We start from the raw sequence: 20,369 nt of genomic DNA, 5'->3' as shown, positions 1-20,369 counted from the left end.
AACTCCAGTGCAATAAAATGATGTAGAGATGCTACATATGATAAAATATGTAAGATATACATAAGATAAATTATGTAGAGATGCTGCCATCACCCAGCAGGCAAGAGAGAGTGCAGTAAAACCTGACAACAAAGCCGTGCCTCGAAATACTTTTTGTATGATGCTGTAAATTCATTCTGATGTTTTCTGAAAATCACCTTCAGCTCTGGGTATTTCTAGAGCAGGAGGTGAGCTGGCAGTGCACAACCAGCCTGCCAGTGGCATTTTCAGCAACAGGAGCCTCCCACACAAGCTCCCCTCCTTCGTTCTGGCTGTCTGCTGTTGCTATTTAATTACCCTCAACTCCAGCAACATGCTGTCAGGGCACTGCTGTCAAATACAGCAGGATATGAAAGGCATTTCTAGCGGGTGTGGTTTGCTAATTTGAGATTTTTTGGTTAATGTACTAATGAGTGTGGTGGGTTTAGTGCTGGCTAATCACTAGTGCATTCACTAGGATGCACTCTCTTATTTCCTGTTGTGAGGTAGGACAAGGGGAAGGTAAAGAAGGCTTAAAACTTTAAAAAAACATAAAGAGAAATTGATTAATAGTAAGTAAATGAAAAAGTAATAAAAATTAGAACTAAACTTTTAGGACACTTCTCATCATTTTCTATCCTTTTCTTTCTTATTGATAATGTAAAGAAACAAAACCTAAAATTTCAGTTAGTTTGCTACTTCTAGAATAATCTTTCTTTAGTTTACTTAGGGAGAGAAGTCTTTTTTGTAAATATTATGGAAACTTCTCTATAAGAAAAGTTTTTTTGTGTTTCTTTTCATGATTAGTATATGCTTGGGGACATTTGTAATTGCAAAATTTCTTCTGTTTCTTATAAACCTTCTTTACAGTTGTGTTTATGGGCCGTGTTAACTGATGGGGTACGGTTTTAGAGATGAGTTGCTTAAAGGTAAAGGTTTTCATTATCTAGATTTAAAATTATCCTTCTCTCTGGGAATAGAGGAATATATATATATATAATGTGTATATAATATCTATTATATATTATATATTATATATTACACATTACATATATGCTATATAAAATATAAAAACATATGTGTATAATATATTATATACATAATATATTATATATAATATAATATAGAATATTATATATAATATATTATATACATAATATATTATATATAATATAATATAGAATATTATACAATACATATTACACCATACAATTAATATATAATATCTTAATACTATATAAAATTTATATATAGAATATATAATACATATAAAGTATTATTATATTTTAATATTATAGATATAGATACAACTATATATCTATAATATTATAGGTGTTGATATGAAATATATATGTGAAAAATATATATTAAATATATATATACGAGAAATATATATATATTTACAACAATACTCTTCCATAAGCATTACTGATTCTGCCACATGGGAAGGAGGACTTCCATCCTTTCCAAGTATGCTGTAGCTTGCAGCTCTGCTGTCTGTTACAGCAAACCCAAAACACAGCGAGCAGCAGTGTTGGCTGTGGACACAAACCCCCCCAGCACCAACCCATGGGACCCTGCAGCCTCTGCACGAGGTGCCACCACCTCCTCAGCACTCCCGGGGGGGCTGCACAGCTCTCGCCGTGCAGTGACACAATCTCTTCCCCAAGGCAGTGCAGAAATGCAGCAAAGTCTCTAAATCTGCCTTAATTTAGAGAATTAGTATTATTTCTTATTAACAAGCGAGGCTAGAAGCAGCACATCACACGAGGACAAGTGGAGGAAGGGTGGGGGGTGATTTCTCGAGCGCCCTAATTCAATTAGCGGGCGGTGAGTGACACTCGGACAGGAGAGGTTAATTGGGGTCAGCAAAACGCAGTAATTCCTTACCTAACCAGTCATTAAACTTCTTAACCTCAGAGGGCAGGCCCAGCTCGGTGAAATCGCCCGTGTGGAGCAGGATGTCCCCGTAGGGCATCTGGATGCCATCTGTTCTGGAGTGCGTGTCTGAGACGCAGACAAAGCGCGTGTGGCCCGCTGGTTTTGGAGTGTCATATGGGATAGGGTCGACCCTAAAGCAGACACAAAGATCTCGTAACAGTCACAAGGTTCAAACCCTCACATCCATTACTGCAGAAATCCGCACACAGCTCCCTCCACCAAAGCGGCCACGCGTCCCCCGACACACGCCGCGCTCCGCAGCAACGCTGCCCAAAACCCAGGAGGGAGCACAGTGCTGCTAAAAACTTACCTGCTAAGGAAAGGAAGGTTGAAACATGCACAAGACGCAGCCTCTCTGTGGTACTAAAGTGTGCTTAAACATGGGAAAAAATGGATTTAGGAGGCTTTGAATTCAGATGTTTTGCATCCTTCTACACGGACAGGTACAGGGGCCATGGAATAACAGGTCTCCCAGGTGGGCCAGGAACAGGCTCTCACCTGAGCTTAGCAGCTGATCTTGTCCAAGGGCATAGGTTCTCCTACAGATCCCAGGGCAGAGTGCTGGTTTACACACAATGAGGTACATTCAGGAGTGCTTTGATGGAGGCTGGAAACTGCAGAACCAAGTCTAGTGACAGCTTCCTAAACTCAAACAAAATCCTGAGCTCATCTTCCCAGAATCTACAGAGTCAGAAATGATGTGCTACCACGCTAAGCAACCACGAATAAAACTTTTTTTTCTATAGCCAACAATGCTAAAATTTTAGTTCAGCTGGCTATTGGCAAGCTATATTTGCTAATTTGATATAATCAATTACATGTGTCCCATCATGGAGGTCTGGTCATTTGGTTTTTGGTGACACTTTTTTTTAAGCGCAATAGATAAAAAAAACAGGTAATCAAAATGTTTTATGCATACTTAGTGGTTAGAAGCTCTAATTTGTAACAGAATAACTTAAGTACAAAAGGCAACCCATTGCCTACTTTGGAATAGCAATTATTTCTCTGCAGAGTTACCATAATTTGATTTGCTCAACACTTGAATAGCACAGCATCTGGATTAGTGCCACAGAAAATCCCATCCCAATTCCACAAAACATGAGCTCATTCCATTGATGTGCCACTTTGATCATGGTTAGAGCTTAGCTTCAGCTAGAAATTTTGAGATATTAGGAGTTTTGTCAGAGTAACAGTCCACTTACATCTCAATTATCAGGCTAGTGAAAGCAAGCTCCAGCTACTTTAAAGCATCCAAAAAAAATGCTGTTCTAAGACTTATTTGGACAAACTGGCAAAACAGGCATTCAAAAATGAAAGCAAAAATAAAATTAAACCGTTTTTATTAGTTTTGCTCTCCACACTGAGAAGAAACACCAGTAGACATCACTGTGAATTTGTTTGTCCTAAATCCCCAGAGCTATGATGAGATGTCCGGTCAGTAATAGAAAATAAAGAACAAACCTTAAGAAAATACTGACTTTTGAAGTATTGCTTTTGTTTACTGAACTGTAAACTGAATTAGCATTTAGTTTTTACTGTACACTGAACTGTGTGAAAACTTCTACCAGTGCCTTGAGCTTCAGCTCCCTGCACAGGTGAGAAAGACCAGAAGCATCCTCCAGGGTGCAAATCAGCTCCCTGCCCTGGGGAGTTTTAGAGTGGCCCCAGAAATCGGACTCTATATGGATATGTCCTGGTCTCCAGTGGAAAACTGTCCCTGTGAGTGCACTTACTGACAAGATTTTACTGAGTTAGAATTTAATTTTGTTAGCATTTTAAAATTATATTGTATTTATTTATTATATATGTTAGATATTATAATTTTATATAATATATTATTTCATTTTATAATATATTATATTAATTATTATATTTGTTAGACTATTCACAGCTAAAACATTAGTGGGGGAAGCACTAATATTTGTTAGAGTGCCTTTTCCTAGGTACCATAATTAGGTCTTTCCAATCAAGCTGTATTTACTATAGAAGTACCATACCTCATTGACACGGGCCCCTGAATTTATTTGCAAAATTCAGGCTCTCCAAGATGATGCTGACTTTAAAAACAGATTCTACTACCAGCTGGACTGGAGAGCAGAGAATTTGGTGGATAACTCTTTCTGGGGTTTGGTATTGTACCTCCTGTTCCACCCAAAGCACCAGGTACAATTACCTGAGCCATGAAACTGTTACCACTGCAGAAACCCATGAGAAAAATCCAACAATCAATGGAATTTTTTTTCCCCTAAAATTAAAAAGGTTATTATTCCAGAGAAAAATTAATTTACCTATTGAATTTGCACTGGCAAGCTGGGCAGAACTGCAATCAGAGGTCACAGTGCTTTTCTACATGGTGCCTTCCTTCCAAAATACGGGGGTCCCCAAATCAACATTTCCCTACTTCCCCGCCTGTTTACTCCAGACAGCACAAAAAATGAACACCAGCTTTCATCATCACCACAGAAGTTGTTCAGAACATCTCTGCCTGAGCTAAACCAGCACTGCCTGCCCTGGGGAGCCCAGTTTTGTCTGTACACAGCAGCAGTGCATTTGATATTCTCTGCAGCTTGCAGCCAAACAAACCCTGCTCTGCATCAGAGTAGGACACTGAAACCTGGTTTAGGATTTCTCCATTCGTGCCATGACTTACAGAAAATTCTATAATCAAAATTCATTAGGTCCTGACCCTTCTTTCTCTTCTTTACAAGCACTTTGATGTTGCCAAGTAACCTTTTTCCTACGTCTTAGCTTCCTTCTCTGTTCAGTAGTGCTTGCCTACTAAGTATTTCCAAGTGAGACACTGCAGGTGGCTGTGCTCAGTCCATCAATTTATCATACTCAAAACAGTCCTTCAACAGAAACTTAATCACAGTGGTGGTGTTGCCAGTCCTAAAGGCTCAAGTTCTCCTTCCATCCACAGCTGCAGCATGGCAAACAGCAATATGAGTCTCTTTTCCCCCTGCATCCTGAGAGAATTGGGCTCTGAAGGCAAGGCACTGCCCTGTCACAGCTCCTGGTGACACACAGGTTCTGGGCTGTGGGTATCACCCTTCCTCCTGATCGACTTTCTTCCTTTTCTACTCCCACCCTTCTCCCTGATCCACTCACAAACCAGCAGCTGGGGGCTGCATGCTGCCATTGCTGAAACAGGCAGTTATGCACCTGACCCTTACTGCAGCTCAAGCAGATAAAATAATAAATAATAAAATAAAATAATTATTTCAACCCTGTCCACCCCCATTCTGCTGAATCAGAGAAAGATTCAGCAGAATCTTTCTAAGAAATTCAACTTGCTCTTTACCTTTGCTGCAAACACGGTGCATCCAGCTAACTCTGACACTCTCCATCACCACCAACAATTTGTTTTTTTCAGTCTTCTTGCCATGGCAGACTGAAACACTGCACAGATTATGTGATTACTGCATCTGGAAGATGCAGTAAGGGATATCCAGATATAAGAGATAGTCAGAAGAATTTAAATGTTCACATATTAGGATTAATACAGTAATCAGGAAATAGGAAACAACATGAGCTATGTTGCACCTTAGCAAATCAGGCACTTGGCTGTTTTTTGAGAAGTCTGTGTAAGACCCAGAACAAAATCCCGTAAGGCAGTTGAGCAGTGGCTGCTTTGTGAGATCACGACAGCAATGCAAGATCTGTCACATTTAATGCATCTAGGACAAGGGTTCAGGGATCAGAAGGGACGGTGTAATCTCCATACTCTTCTAGAAGAACCTTCATCAGATGAATCCTCAGCTTTACCAAACTGCTCTCACTTGGAGCCCCTCAGGCACAAACCTGCCGCTCTGCCTGAAGGGCCAGCATCCCCCAGGCTCTGCTTTGGCTTGCTCAGGTGTCACTCAGCAGTCCCTTCCCCTAGCCCCAGCTCCCCCAGCACCTCCAAGGGTGGATCCCTGCAGCTCAGGGGGGAGTGCTGCCCCTTGCCCTGCCAGCCGTGCACGCAGCAGCCCAGGCACTGCTCCATCCTGGGCTGCTCCCTGTCCTCACCCATCAGACACCAAATTCCACCGTGGAAGTGAGAGAGCAAATAAGCAAGAATGAGCAACATGCACCATGTCAGGGGGGGTTTGAACAGCAAGGGAGAGGGGGCTGAATTCAGGAGCTCACTGAAAAGGAGCACCTTGGGCCTCGCACATGTGCAGGGGTGTGGATGCTGGGCAGAGAGAAAGTCAGATAAACTTTCCCCGAGCATTGTTCCGGGGAGTTTTGAGAAAGCTCAGAGAAAGAATTAAAAGAATCCCTAATCTTTGCGACTGGTGTTTGAAACTTGTAGTTTATTTGTAAGGTGTGCACAAGAAGGGTGGTGTTCCTATCAGCCTGTGCTCCACAGGGGATATCTGTGACTGAATTTGTGGGTTTATTTTTTATGACATCTAAATAAGTATTCATTATGCACCCATTTAAGCACAGGCTTCGAGTCTGTGTGCCACGTAAAATCCACGGGTGTTGTTGCACTTACTTGTTTACTTTTAAGATGTGCACAAGAAGAGCGTTGCTCCTAATTAGCCAATAATGTGAGGAGTGTTAATCGAGGACCAACCAGGTCAGACCTTCTCAGAGCTGTCTATAAAAAGAATGTGATGTATAATAAACTTCACATTGACCTTCTAACAGCATAAAACCCTGTGTCACTGGATTCAACCATCCCTAATGCAACAGCAACACTGGGCCAAAGGACTTGATTTAGGATGTCTTGCTGCAGAACAGACATGTGAACCGTGCATTTCAGCCCAAGCCTACACCAGTTACTCATGAGGCTGTCTTATAAATCAGCAGGGTTGGAAAGCTCCTCTGAGACAGGCAGGGCAGTGCAGCCCTCCCACAGACACAGCTGCAGCCACACTGGGACCCTGCTGCAAAAAAACTCAGAAAACACACAAGCACCATCTCCCTGAAAGGAGTCAGTCTTGATTGTGCAGGAGAATTCTGCATGGCTGAGCTCAAACGCTGAAAATAAGGGTCTTGGGGTGTGTGGGAAATGAATCTGTAGAGAGTTTTTAAAGTTTAATAGATAGTATGTATTTGTGTGCAAACTTTGAGGTAAGAAATGTTGATTTAGAAATACTATGGAGTAAGAGAGGTATTGGTGAGAGAGAAAGAGAACTAGAAATAAGTTTTCAATGGTGGCTTTGTAAATATGAGTAGATATTTTAGAGAAATAGAACCATGAAAGATGTATTCTAATAAGACTTATCGGGGGAATTTTAGATGATTAGTTTTAAAACATTTATAGCATACTGTGACTGAAATCAGTAAGTTAAGAAGCGCTTATAATGTATTGTAATTAAGAAATAGCTTTTGATTGAAACAGTGTAAATTACAACTTTTTTTTTTTTTTTTTTTACATGAGATTGACAATAAAACAAGAAAGTTTTTAAAATGTTTTTTAGTTCTTCTATTTCTGGGTTAGAAAAAAAAATTAATCTAATAGGGTTGGGTTAGCCAGTCCTGGGAATGCCTGTGGCTGGAGAGCCAAACCCCACAGACTGTTTGTTGCCCTGCTCTCTCAGGTTTTCAGATATGCAGACTCCAAACCCCCTCTCAGAGGGGATTCCCAAGAAACCAATTCATCCTTGAAGATGGAATAAAAATCTTGAACATGAAGCCAGGAGAAATTTCCAGTTGCTAACAGGGAGTAAATCACTCAGACGAACGCAGCACCCACGATGGACAAAACATGAACAGATGCTGCAAACCCCTCCTGCAGCCCCACTCCCCACCACCCAAATCAGCATTATTCCTGCTTACAAGCCACCACTCTGCAAGCTGCCTCTGCTACAGGTGAAAAAGTCAGCAGGCAGCACAGAAAAGCAGATTTCACTGTCCCAGGCTCTCCAGATGCATGAATAGTCCCATGCCACACAGCCCACGTCCCCCCCAGCCTGTGTCACATCATAGGCTGGCTTTTCATCTCACTAATTACTCCACTGGGGATATCTGTGACTGAATTTGTGGGTTTATTTTTTATGACATCTAAATAAGTATTCATTATGCATCCATTTAAGCACGGGCTTCACGTCTGTGTGCCACATAAAATCCATGTGTGTTGTTGCACTTAGTCTGTTTTGGGAGTCACTTGGAGACATCCTATCTAGTAACACATTTAAAACACATCTAGAAAACTGGCTTTTAAAAAGCATCCTACTCCTACTTCCTGTGAATAGTCATCTTTGTATTTATTTACAGTTTAGCTTCCTCTTGTATAATTTCATACTCTTCTTGCTACTCCTGTTTTCAAAATTTGCAAACAAAATACTTCTTCAAAGAGCCATTTAGCTTGGTGTGTTTATTCTAGGATTAAAATACAAATATTTTTTTGAAAAAAACACTTTTAGAAGCTTGTTTCCTAGTGCTGTTAGTTCTCTCTCCTCAGCTAAGGCAACAGAAGACAATTTTTTTGAAATGGGAAAGCAAAAACAACATATTTTCTATATCTTCAGGTTTTTCTTGCTTTGAATTCATACCTCTGTCTCTACACATGCTCCTTCTGGCATGGAAAATTCAGGAGAAAAGAATGGGTTTTTCTGTGAACACTGCTGTGTAAATGCATTTGTTTCTGTATCCAAACCTCACAGCTTTGTTATGTTGGGATATTTGTTACTGCTCTTAGAGCCAGTCCCAAGTCCTGGAATAGGGCAATCACGTGAAACCTGTGGCTCAACTAATTTTTGTTACCATTTATCAATAAGTCTCTCGGCTGAAGGAAAAAAGCATGAAATGCACCTGCATGCCCGGCAGCATCCAAGAAATGGAAGCAAAGTAACAGATGTGTAATTGTTCCTATTTAAAACAAACAAACAAACCAAACCTCAATGCTGTTAGGCCAGCTCCATAATTCTCTACTGAGCTTTTAAGGCCACGGACTAGAAGGACTATATCAAACTGTAAATGTGTCCACACTTTGAAACAAAAGTTTAATATCCTGATTCACAAACCTTCCGAACGTGCACACAAATGTCATTTAAGTTCCCCTCTCGGGAAAACATTTACATGCTCATAGCTGATTCTGTGATACAACACATGCTGGAGAGACAAAGCCAAACGCTAATTTCCTCTCAGTACACAAAATTAATGCCCAAATATAGTATTGCTTTAGTTGGCCATTAATTGTTTAAATCATACATATTAATGCTTTTGTTAACTTGTCTTCCAGTATGCTCTAACACCAAGCCAACATCTGGTTTCTTGTCTGGCTGAAAACAAAGGGATGCAAATACCTTTCCACACTCTCCCTGGTAGATTTGATTTGTGCAAGCACACGTACCCAAAAACTGACTCCCCCAAATGTGCTGGAAAGCCCCACCTCCTCCGGAAGCCTCCATGTACATGTGTCACCCACCAAAGCCTCAGAGGGTTCTGGAGAGCTGTAAAACAGAGGTCTGATATTTACTACAGAAATGGCATTAATTGTGTCTTGGTGCAATGTGGGAAAAAAAAAAAAAAAAAAAAAGAAAATAAATTACATTTCCAAAGCCACGGGAGGATTCAATGCAGTGCTCAGCAGCTTACTGCTAACGCTTCCAACAATTATAGCTGCAGGGAAATGATGGATCTTTTTATTACAGGTTCTGGAGCTGTTTAACTTCCAGTGAGATTTATGAGATTAAACAGAGAAGACCTATATTACCCACTGTCATCATCTGGGCAAATTCAAGAAAACTCTCCTTTACAAGGAATTTATAATAATATATCTTCTCAGCCCCATTTAAACCTTAACTGATTAAGGCTCCAAACTCTGTTAAACCCAGATTCCGGTCAGTAACAAAAGCAGAAAGAGCTAAAATCCAGATTTGCCATGGTGTTCTTTGAGGGGCAAATAGTCAGCTGGCCTTTTCTGAAGTACCCGACCTCTGCCTTTGATACTAATGGCAATTCAGAAACAGGATTGCTTGAGCATTCCTGAAAATCCTATTAATCATCCCTCTGCAGAAAAAAATTCTTTTAAGTCAACAAAATAGCTTCTAAAATTTAGCTATCAGTGGCTTTCCAGAAGTTAGAAAAGTAAAACAGAACTGGGAAAAGATTTTCAACACCAGTATCAGCATCACTCTAAGGCCCAGACAGAAGTTTCCTGTAAAAACAATACTAAACCATTCTTGTGCTGGTATGGTTTCAATTAAAATTCATTAAGAAGCACTTTCCCCCTATTCTTTTGCTGCTGTTGTTGGGGGACTGCTATAAATAATGTCTTTTTCCCACCATGACAGAACTTATTTGCTGGCAAAACTGCACCTACTAGGCGGGTAAGTCAATAAGCTCTCTACACTGAAAGATTTTTATTTCCCTACTATAAGCTATCCAAACACCAACTCATGAAATACACTCAGAAAGTACAATCTGGCATCCCAAGTTTAGAGCCAATCTTAATTTAAGGACAACGAGGTTTGAAAAATACACATTTTGATATATTTAGTGAGGCTAAATTAATGTGTGGTATCCCTCCCATCATTTCATTTCAACTGCAGGAATCATAAACTGTGCTGGATTTAATTCTAGGATGGGAACCACAGAGAAGGCTTTAGCCCTTGTTTCAACAGGAAAACAGTTCTTCCAAAATGCAGTGGGGAAAAAAAACACACCCCAAAAGAAGCAGAAGCAGATCTCCAGGACAGATTACATTTCACTGGTTTTGCTCTAACTTGACATGGCATCTTCCTCAGAAATCAGGACAATTCTGATCAGAGGGACCGAGGTCACAAGGTTCTGCCAAAACAGAACTGTACAAGCACGTACTGCAGCATGTATTCCATTTCTGGTGCCCATTTATATTAAGAATCATATCTGGAATGTCATAAAACGTACACAATTCATCTGCATAATTCATTCTATTTTCTTGGAGGTGATATATTCACCAAATAGACAATAACTCTTATGTAATAGGGAAACTGGGCAAGTGGACCTGAAGTTCCATAAAATTTTGAGAACTCATTCTCTTTGGAACTCGCTATTAAATCTGAAACCTACCTTCGTGTTTCAGAAACAAATACTCAGCGTTTAGACACCCACAGGACTAAGCCCAGAGTGTTTGCAAAGAACCACTTGAGGCTGGTTCTGATTCTTTTCCCCCCAGCACACATTTGGTCTAAGGCACAGTGGCTACTTGAAATTTCAGCTCCAGAAATACAAGTGTTTCTTCTTTAAGCCACGAGTTAAGTACACAGTGCAAAGTCAGAAACTCTGCCCTCAGCCTGCTCAGTCATTTTATTTCCTGACCTGCAGGGAACACCCTCTCCAAGGGATGGGATGCAATTCCAGCTCCATGCAACCAAGGGCCAGCCCTCTCCCAAGCACGCTGCAAATCACGGGTGTCTCTGCTGCTCTCCCTCCTGGCTTGGCTTCCACGGGTTGATGGGACTGAGCCACAAAAGCCCTGCTCAAAGGAGAGGCAGCTCATGCTGGGCAAGCACCACTGGCAACCCATCAGCATGCCTGTGGGATTGTCACTGATGCTAGGAGGAACAAACAGACGGGAACAGAGAACTCAAAAGGAAATTTCCTAGCAGCTGTGCAGCATGACATGCTATTTTAAACGTGACACACTACTGTAAACATGATGTACTAATTTAAACATGACACACTATTGTAAACGTGATATACTATTTTAAACACGATACACTATTGTAAAGAAGTAAATTGGCAGACATCATGTGTTACCTGAATTATTATTATTATTCCTATTATGAATAATAATTCATATTATTCTTAATATGAATTTGTGCACGTGAACCAGTGTGGCTGCTGTATTGAGGATGGGTGAATAGAGCCACATATAAACTCTTAAGGTTTTAGGAGGTAAAACGTTGAGTTTATTAGAATCTACACTTTTTTTTTAATAGACAGTTATGATAAAGGTGGACTTGACTGGTCATTAATTAATACTCTTTACACTATTGGTTAATTAGGAATAGCACTCTCCTTGTAAACACCTTACAATTTACAATAAGTTCAAAACACTAGTTGTAGGGTTGTTTTAATTCTTTCTCTGAGCTTTCTCAAGACTTCCCAGGGGAATGTCTGGGAAAGTTTATCTGACCTTCTCCTCTGAGCAGTTCTCAGCATCCACAAACCAGCACAAAAACCTGTCTCTGTTAGGATGTATATTGTCTCCTGCACCTGAGCTAACACCTTAGCCATAAAATGCTTCCCACCAAAACAAAAGCATCTAACACTGTGCTCCTACTAAATAAAACCCTGCAGAACAGCCCTGCTCTCTTAAAAGGCCCTCTACCACTCAGTCTCATGAGTATCAGCCATTCCAGCCCTTGTCAAAGGTTTCTTTTCATTTCTCCACCTCCTAAGGTTTAAGAAGCTTTCTACAGGGAAGATGATAATACTCAAACACCATTTAGCTCCCCCTCTAAAGTTAAGCCCTAGTGTCTAGGAACAGAGAGGAGATTATGGACTGCCTTCCACCAACACCAAAACACAGGTCTCTACTCAGCATCCAGGGTAACAAAAAGCTCAGGACCACACTGAAATGGTTAACTGGAATTGGGTAAGCTTTGCTGCTCTCTAGTCACACAGCTGGCCTAATATTTGTGTATTCCTAGAAATCCCATTGCAAGAAATTCTGACACCAGTTATCTTAAGCTCAACTTGAACTCTAGATCAAGACTAGTGAGAGATCTGAAGCAGTCCCAGGGTGTATAGAAAAATAGATCTCATATGATTTTCTTTGTTGCAGAGGAGGAAAAAAAAAAAACAAATGAACAAAACAAAAACAGAAAAAAACCCCTGCCTAACTGCCAAAAAACAATTTCTGCTCTTAAGATATGCTCTCAGCCTTTCACAGAACCTTTGCTGGAGACACAGAAAGGTAAGAGACAACTTTGGGCTTGAAATTCTGCTGGGGAGAATTTAGCACTTTAATCTTTCTCTCCTTTATCTTTGCAGTGCAATTGTCTTCATTACAGCTAACAGCATCTCCCTGCCACACATCTAACAGGGAATCCAGTCCCAGACAGAACTGGATTCAACCAACAAAACTGCAATTCCTTGGTGGCTGGATTGGGATTGGAGGGCGCTGCAGTGGGCTGGACCACAGACACTGAGAGCAGGTTCTTTTATTTGGAAAACACTGTGCCAAACACATCCCCAGCTAAAAAGATTCTACCAGATAGCTCTCTTTTCTTTCTCTCTCCAGTGTTAAATAACTTACGACAAGGAAACCTCAGGTCAAACACTACACATTCCACAATATTTCAAGATACAAACATTAGCTCAAGTGAGAAAAAGCTTGGTGGATAAAGCTGCGGGGACAGAAAATGTCTTCACTGCTGCAAGAAGGGAACTCCAGCTGGAGATACTCCTTGGAAATGCACAACTCGTTCTGATTTGCTTTCTCCCCCTTTTTGTGTTTTTTTTTTTTTTTTTTCAAATCTCTCTTATTATTTGGTGTTCTCATTCATTTTCCATGAGTACTTATGCGTGACAGAGGCTGCCAAAATCAGGACCACCATCTTCTTACAGAAAATACAAAATACCTCACGGGTAAAAACCAGCACTGACTGTTTCAGTTGTGCCATCACTTTAACTTGACTCTGGCATTTATTTGACACGCATCACGTTTATACAATATTATGAGAAGCATAATAGCATAATCCTGCATACAGGATCAGGAGGTTTTATCAATAATGTAGTTAACAGGCAGAGTGTTTGTGGGCAGCCACAGTGTTACAGGTTACCCCAGAACATTTGTGTTTTGCTTATACTTCTGTAATAAAAATTAATGACTTCAAAGTCCTCAGTGGGAGTATCTAGGACATTCATATTTATCAGAACTGTTACTGGCTTCTGCAGTAAGCAATTATTCTTATTGCATTAAACCGTTCATTTCCAAAGATGTACCCCCAAAAATCAAATAAATCCAAGAATGAATTATAGTCAAGATAGAAATTTACCTCAGGGATACTTTCAGAAAACTCAATTTAAAAACACATTTACTTTTGCCTCTGTGCCAACAACAAAGGCGGGAGGAAGCAGGGAAGAACAACAGAATAATTTTGATTTCAGTGTTTCCTACAAGACAATTCCCAAGCCAAAGGAGCTGAAAGCCCTCAATATCCAGCTTCTGTCTGTGAAGGGTAGGAAGGCATTGCCACCTGTGACTCGGAGGTTGCTGCTAATTGTCCAGACCAAATGAATAATGCTGAATATGCAACAGAATATGGTTTTCAATGTTGCCCTTGGAAGCTTTGAAAACTCGCTGCTTCCCAATCCGTGTGCTGGGCACCACCAGGATTTTAGCTGGCACGACAGATGTAGGAGCACACTGCAGAAAGTGATTTCTGAGTCAAGCACAAAAGGCAAATGGTTGCAGTTTGAAATTTAGAGAAAGGACATCAGAAGGAGAAGCCCCGGGAAGGAGGAAAACAAGCTGCTGCACATAACATTTTACGGTACAAAACGAGATGTGGGCAATGCAATTTCACTTACGTGATTCATTTTATAAGCCATGCAAATGCAATCTCACTGATTATGCTCCAAAACAAAAGAGGGAATTTCATTACTTCAGCCAGTGCAATTAGACATGCAAAAACCACAAAACATCCTGTCTGCAGCAGAACAAACAGAAACCATCATTTCCCATTTAGATGGGAATAACCAAGGTGGCTGAAATGCATTCTGTTGTGGTGGGTGCTGGGGAGGCATAAACTGAATTGTGCAGCTTGAAGCTCACACAGTCTGTGCTACATACAGACACACACACAGAGATTAATTCCACCAAATTTGTCATAAACGAGCTAAAGATACCTCATAACACGAGGTAAAAAACCCCAAACAACAACAAAACTAACAAAAAAAACCCCCAAACCAGTGTCTGCCCCAACAAAACAAAACACCACTTAAAAAAACCAACCCCAAACTGCACACCTAATTTTTATACAAGAGTCTTTTCCAGTTTTTATTTGTCTTCTGGTTTCTCAAAGCTTGAAAATAGGCAGTTACTCTGAAGTAAGGCAGGCTGTGTGAATTAAGAGCACCACTGCTTTCCCTATATGGCTCCCCGGGGTATCCATTTATTAGGCACAGGCCTGTTTTCTGATTTAGCTTAAGCACTTTTCCTAGAGAATATCACTGTCCACACCAAGAGGAATTTTCGAGTAACAGCTGCAGAACAGCCTTTTTCTGTAGGAACTGTCTTGAATCAGTTCCCCTACATGGATACACAGTATTGATTTCCATCCTCATACTCCACTTAGTACTTAAAAGGAGAAGAGAATGAAATTTCTTTAATAGGCAGTCCAATAACAGAAACTTCAGGAAAGCCTCAGCATCTTGAAAATTAGCTATAAAACTGAAACTGACAAAACCAAAATACATAAATAGATGGAATATCAGGGCACTCAGCTATACGAATTTGGGTGTGCTGCTTTTAGCTTAACAATCAAGAACACTTTTGCTTTGACTAAGAATACATGCCAAATTGCACCCACCTACCCATCCACAGTCACACTTCTCAGCATGTAAATGAAATCCTAGTTCTTATGCTTTTATCCATTAAGGAGCAGGAAAAGGCACCTTCCAGGGACAGACTACAACAGAATTCCACAGCTCTGCAAGACTATGGGGAAGTGCAAAGGAAAAAAGAAAAAAAAAAAGTTTCTAAGAGTTTGCAGCAAAAAATCATTACTGAACATTCTGTAAAAGATACAACTTTTAGGGTAGTTTTTAAGGAAACAGGCTAATTCACTAAGTTCCTTAAGGAGACAAAAAAGAAAAAAAAATACACCACTTGAAAAAACATGCCACTGTTAAAGCCTGGGAACAGCTGCCTTATCCACTTTCTTTACATCTGGATCCACTGGGCTGCTACTTTTCTTTACATTTCTGCATTCTGGCACTGCCAGTGACATTTCCAGCTGCACAGCACAGGGCTGCGTGTGCTGGTGCTTGCTGCAGTCAATAAAGTCAAGGTTCACAGTGACCCTAACGGGACAGGAACGTGAGCTGGGTGAAACTGCCCTGTTCACATCAATTCTGTTACAGTCACCTGCGTGAGACAAAATTAGCAGTTAAGATTCTCAGTTCTCTGACTGAAGTGAGTAATTTCCTGCAACCTTTCTCCTCCTTCCTCCCTCCAAACGTTTTGGCAACCAAGAACAGGCTTAGGGGCTGTTTCATAATGAATACAGCCTTTAAGGGTGAAACTGGCAAGACACTCCAGTCTGTTCCAGAAATCCCTTCTGCAATTCATTATTCCATCGAGTTCTACTCTACTGGTTTACTCCAGCCTATAAAACCTTGAGCTCCTTCCTCTTCTCCAGATTGTGAAGACTTCAGACTAGCCGTACTCCTAAAGACCATAACCACGTGTTTCTAGAATTAAAATGCTCTGGTCCCTCTACCTTTTGGAAAATCAGCTGCTCTAGATCTTTGCCCAAGAAGGGCTTTGTCTGCATTTTGCTGTAGAAAATGAAAGGTAACATGCTCAGAGGCTTTCCACCACTTTTGCCTCAGAAACCATCTCTAGCACTTACTTTTTCCCATTGTTGTCACCTACAGTAACAAGAACCACATCTATCCCTCTCCTTGTCAAATAACATGACAGATTTTTAAAATAACAATCACCTTCAACTGATGAGAATACCATGCAGCTCCAAAAAGCTGTGCTCATCTCGCCCACACAAACGACATTTTCTTGTCTCAAACATCACGATCTCCCCAAAGACCCTTTCTCACCAAAGCAATACTGTGACTCGGTAGCTGCATACCCTTTGCAGTGTGCCACCCAGAGAGCAGCAAACACAACTCAGCTGAACGAGCACAGGTGCACATTTTGTGTGAAACAGCAAAATGACTTCTCTTAGACCGCTGCCATTCCCTGTGTCACCATACCCATCCTTACAAGCCACGCTGTGCACACCCCTCCAGCAAACACGATCCAGAAAACTGCTCTGCCCTTGACCTTTGCTAAGTAAGCAGGCCCAGAGAATAGCCTGAATTACAGACTTGCCTTTGAACTTTGAGGCAACCTGCCAGGTGTCTGCACCAAGCCATCAGTGAGCAGGGCTTTGCCTCGCTGGGCTCAGCTCAGGCCAGCCAGCTGTCTGAAGGGAATCTAACCTCACGGGAATTCAACAGGGACTCTGACTCGTGCCACGTGCCACTCTCTTCTTCAGTTCCCAGCCTGATGGCAAAAATGGAATTCCAGTCCGAGCGCGATGGGAACACGTGGAGGGAGCAGAGCGGAGTGGGACAAAGGGAATTCAGCCCTGGGACATGACGTAGGGCCTGCCACCAGTTTAACAGATGTCAGAGCTGCACTCTGAGGCCAAGGCAGTGTACTGCCACTTTTACAGCTAGGAGTGGGAAGTGCTGCTCAACTCATAAACCATGCTGTCATTTTTCACACTGCTAAGCAAAACAGACCTAAGTGTTAACCACGAGGACCTGTTGTGCCCTGGGTTTTCCCTGATCACCCTCAGCGTGTGATTCTCTCATTTTTATGAGTGTCTCAGCAAGCTGTGACTCACATCAGGAAGCCTATCAAGGGGGTTGCCTTTAACACCCATTCCATTCACGGCTCTGGGGAAGGCCACTATTCCTTCTTCCTCTCCCACTAACCCAGAACCCGCATCTGGAGCTCACATCCTCCCAGCCACCCATTAGCAGGGATGTGCTCAGTCAAACCTCCTCCCAGGCCACTCACAGAGCAGCTGCTCCGCTGACTGTGAGTCAAGACTGGCACATCACAGCCCAGAGAGGATTCCCACGACAGCCACGCAGACCTGGATCCCTGCTCTCCTGTGTTCCACCTGCCCTTCCCACGGTGTGCCTGCTGACTTGGACTAGTCCCGGGAGCCGCCTGGCCCCTCCAGGACTGGATTCAGCTCACCAGAGTCAGCCGAGTAGGAGCACAAATGAAGCCAAGGCGCACCAGGGCACGGCTGCCTCCTTTCTGCTACACACTGCATCAGCACAGCCATTCTCACAAGGGTTAAGTGGGGTGGTGTTTTTTCCTGTTAAGGCAGAAACGAGGAGCTCCTTGGTCTAATGAGAGTTTTCTCTACCTGCAGACACAGTTTGATCTTGCACTGCATGTTGGACTTGCAGAGGACTCCTCCTGCTAGAGATGGTGTTAGGCTTGGATGGGAAACAGCCTTCTGAGCAGGCAAAATAAAAGCAAAAAAAAAAAAAAAAACAAATGAAGGAGGAAAAAAGGTAAAGCAAATATCTTTAATACATTGGTGATAATAAGAGGCCCGGCTGAAGTTTGTTAATTGTGTATTGCACAACCTTCTTCACACCTTCTGGTCACAGCATCTCAGCCCTAACCACCCAGGCTTTTCTGTCACTTCACTCTTTGGTATCTTCCTTAGGCAAAACCGTATGCTCACACGGTCTCATGTAGTTCCTCCAGCAGCAAAAGCACCAAGTGACCATGCTATACACAAAAAGCCAAACGATGCTCTGCCCGGTTTCACACACTCTGCTTTCTCTTTGTTTTCCTCCAACCACTTCATTTCTCCTGAGGGACACGCCGACACGAATGCCACATTAACTGCCAACCCCAGGAGAAGAACATCTCAATCACCCACGAGAACCAAGAATCAGAGCTCTCAAGTCCCCTGGCCAGGCTGTTTCGTGCCCTTCCAGTAACCCTGCAGCATGGCTATCACTGCCACTTCTTATCTTATCGCCTGCTCAGACACTGTCTGCCAGGGGCAGACAAGGAGCCAGACCTAAAATACGATGTTAAATGAAGGCTTCCTCCCAGCACAGTCTTGAACTTCTGATGAAACTGATCACTCCTCAGCAAGATAAAACAAGCCCTGCTGGGGCTTTAAGGGCTTCAAACTCCAAGTCAAGAGAATGCAAATAGGAAGCAGGCTTCCAAAAAAAAAAAACCAGCAAAGCTGTCAGTGCATGCAAACATTCATCTCTGGGTACCAGTTTATGTACATGTACACACACAGGCACATGTAGAAACAAATAACAAGCATACACCGTGGGGATGTTTGGATTCCTCAGTCAAATTCTCTTCTGTTTAAAAAAAAAAATAAAATTAAAGGAGGCTTTTTAGCTCATTAGACTTTAAAACACAGCTGAAGCAGCAGCAACTTTTCCAAAGCAAAGGACTGGTATTTTTCAATTCTGTTAAAATTCAGACAACTCTGCACTAGAATTGGAGGCTTGTTAGAGAAAATAAGTTTTTCAATGTTTTTATAAGAGTAAAAAAATCCAATAAATATGAAACAAAACAGAAAACCTAAACCTAGGAAGCAGCAAGACTTTTGCCTGCCCCTTTTTCTCCATCAGGGACTTGCTACCAAGACTACAAGCTGTACCATCACAACCTGTGTCATTGTTGGGCAGATCTGTTAACGTGATTAACACCAGAAGCACACCAGCTGCACTGAAGTGCACTCTGGCCTCTGCTCAGATTAACTGCCCTTTCTTCCAGGGAGCCTCAGGTAGAAGCTCTAAGCAGAGATGTAGGGTTTCCAAGGGTGGCAGACATCCTGTCCTGTCCCATTCATTCCCCCTGCAGTGGGACCATGTGAGGAGAGGAGACAAAGGACTCTGCAGATTCAGTGTGAATCAAGCAAAAGCCTTGATTGTGCTTCTAAGCATTGTCTCTATTTACTTCTTATCTTGTCACACATTGTTTGATTGGTAGCTCTGCTTTGTCTGAGCATCTCTGGATTGGCAGCTCTGCTTTGTCCACGAGGCAAGCAGGCATCTCTTTCTTACTCTAACTGGTAGATGCTGTAAGTGTCATTTCACTCAGGTTAACACCCCTTTGCCTGTTAACAACTTTCCTGCTGCTTCTTTCTCACAACACCAGCTTTTTAATCCCCAAAGGTGACCTCGTTCTTGAGCTCCAGAAGTGAGGCTGCTTCATTCAGTCCATGCCCATTTTCCTGTAGCTATGGTCCCACAACCATGCCCACAGCTCCACCAAGGCCTCAGCATGGGCAAGCTCCAGAGCCCCTGTGGGGCTTGTTGTGGGGGGGGTACCTTCTTATTGATTATATAGATTAGAGATTTATTTGGATTATAGCTTTCTGTAGATTTCTTCACCCTGGAGACAAGTTTTTCACATTCTATGCAAATCATTTATCATGCACAGTCTGTTCTTCCAGACCTTTCTGGAAATGGGCTGCAGGACTTTGGGACTGTTTGGTGGTCCTGTCCCCCCCTCCTACAGCCCACACCCACTCTGAATCTCCTTTGTGCATTTGTGTTGTGCTTATCTCCAGGGTTATTAACCCCAGAAAAGTGCTGCCTACCTCCACATGGCCCCTGTCTCCAGCCACATCCTGCTCCTTCTCACAATATATGTTACCAACAACCCTTGGCTGGCTCCACAGCCATCTGGCCATGGGTGTTTGAGACAAACCTGTTGGCCCTTCTGGGCTCTGCAGACACTGTCCCACAGC

The 20,369-nt window shown here is 42.0% G+C and overlaps 1 protein-coding gene across 4 annotated transcripts in view; it reads right to left on the bottom strand.

The window, feature by feature from the left end:
• The window catches only part of MPPED2 (metallophosphoesterase domain containing 2), a 193,738-nt gene that overhangs the window by 70,487 nt on the left and 102,882 nt on the right, over positions 1 to 20,369 (bottom strand). For all 4 annotated transcript variants that reach the window (XM_068194816.1, XM_068194817.1, XM_068194815.1 and 1 more), the window contains one exon: positions 1,909 to 2,090. In XM_068194816.1, coding sequence (XP_068050917.1) covers positions 1,909 to 2,090 — 182 coding nt within the window. The remainder of the gene's footprint in view (positions 1 to 1,908; positions 2,091 to 20,369) is intronic.

Source organism: Anomalospiza imberbis, chromosome 6 (assembly GCF_031753505.1).
Source record: "Anomalospiza imberbis isolate Cuckoo-Finch-1a 21T00152 chromosome 6, ASM3175350v1, whole genome shotgun sequence".
Lineage (NCBI taxonomy): Eukaryota > Metazoa > Chordata > Aves > Passeriformes > Viduidae > Anomalospiza > Anomalospiza imberbis.
This window is presented reverse-complemented; position numbering and strand designations above follow the sequence as displayed.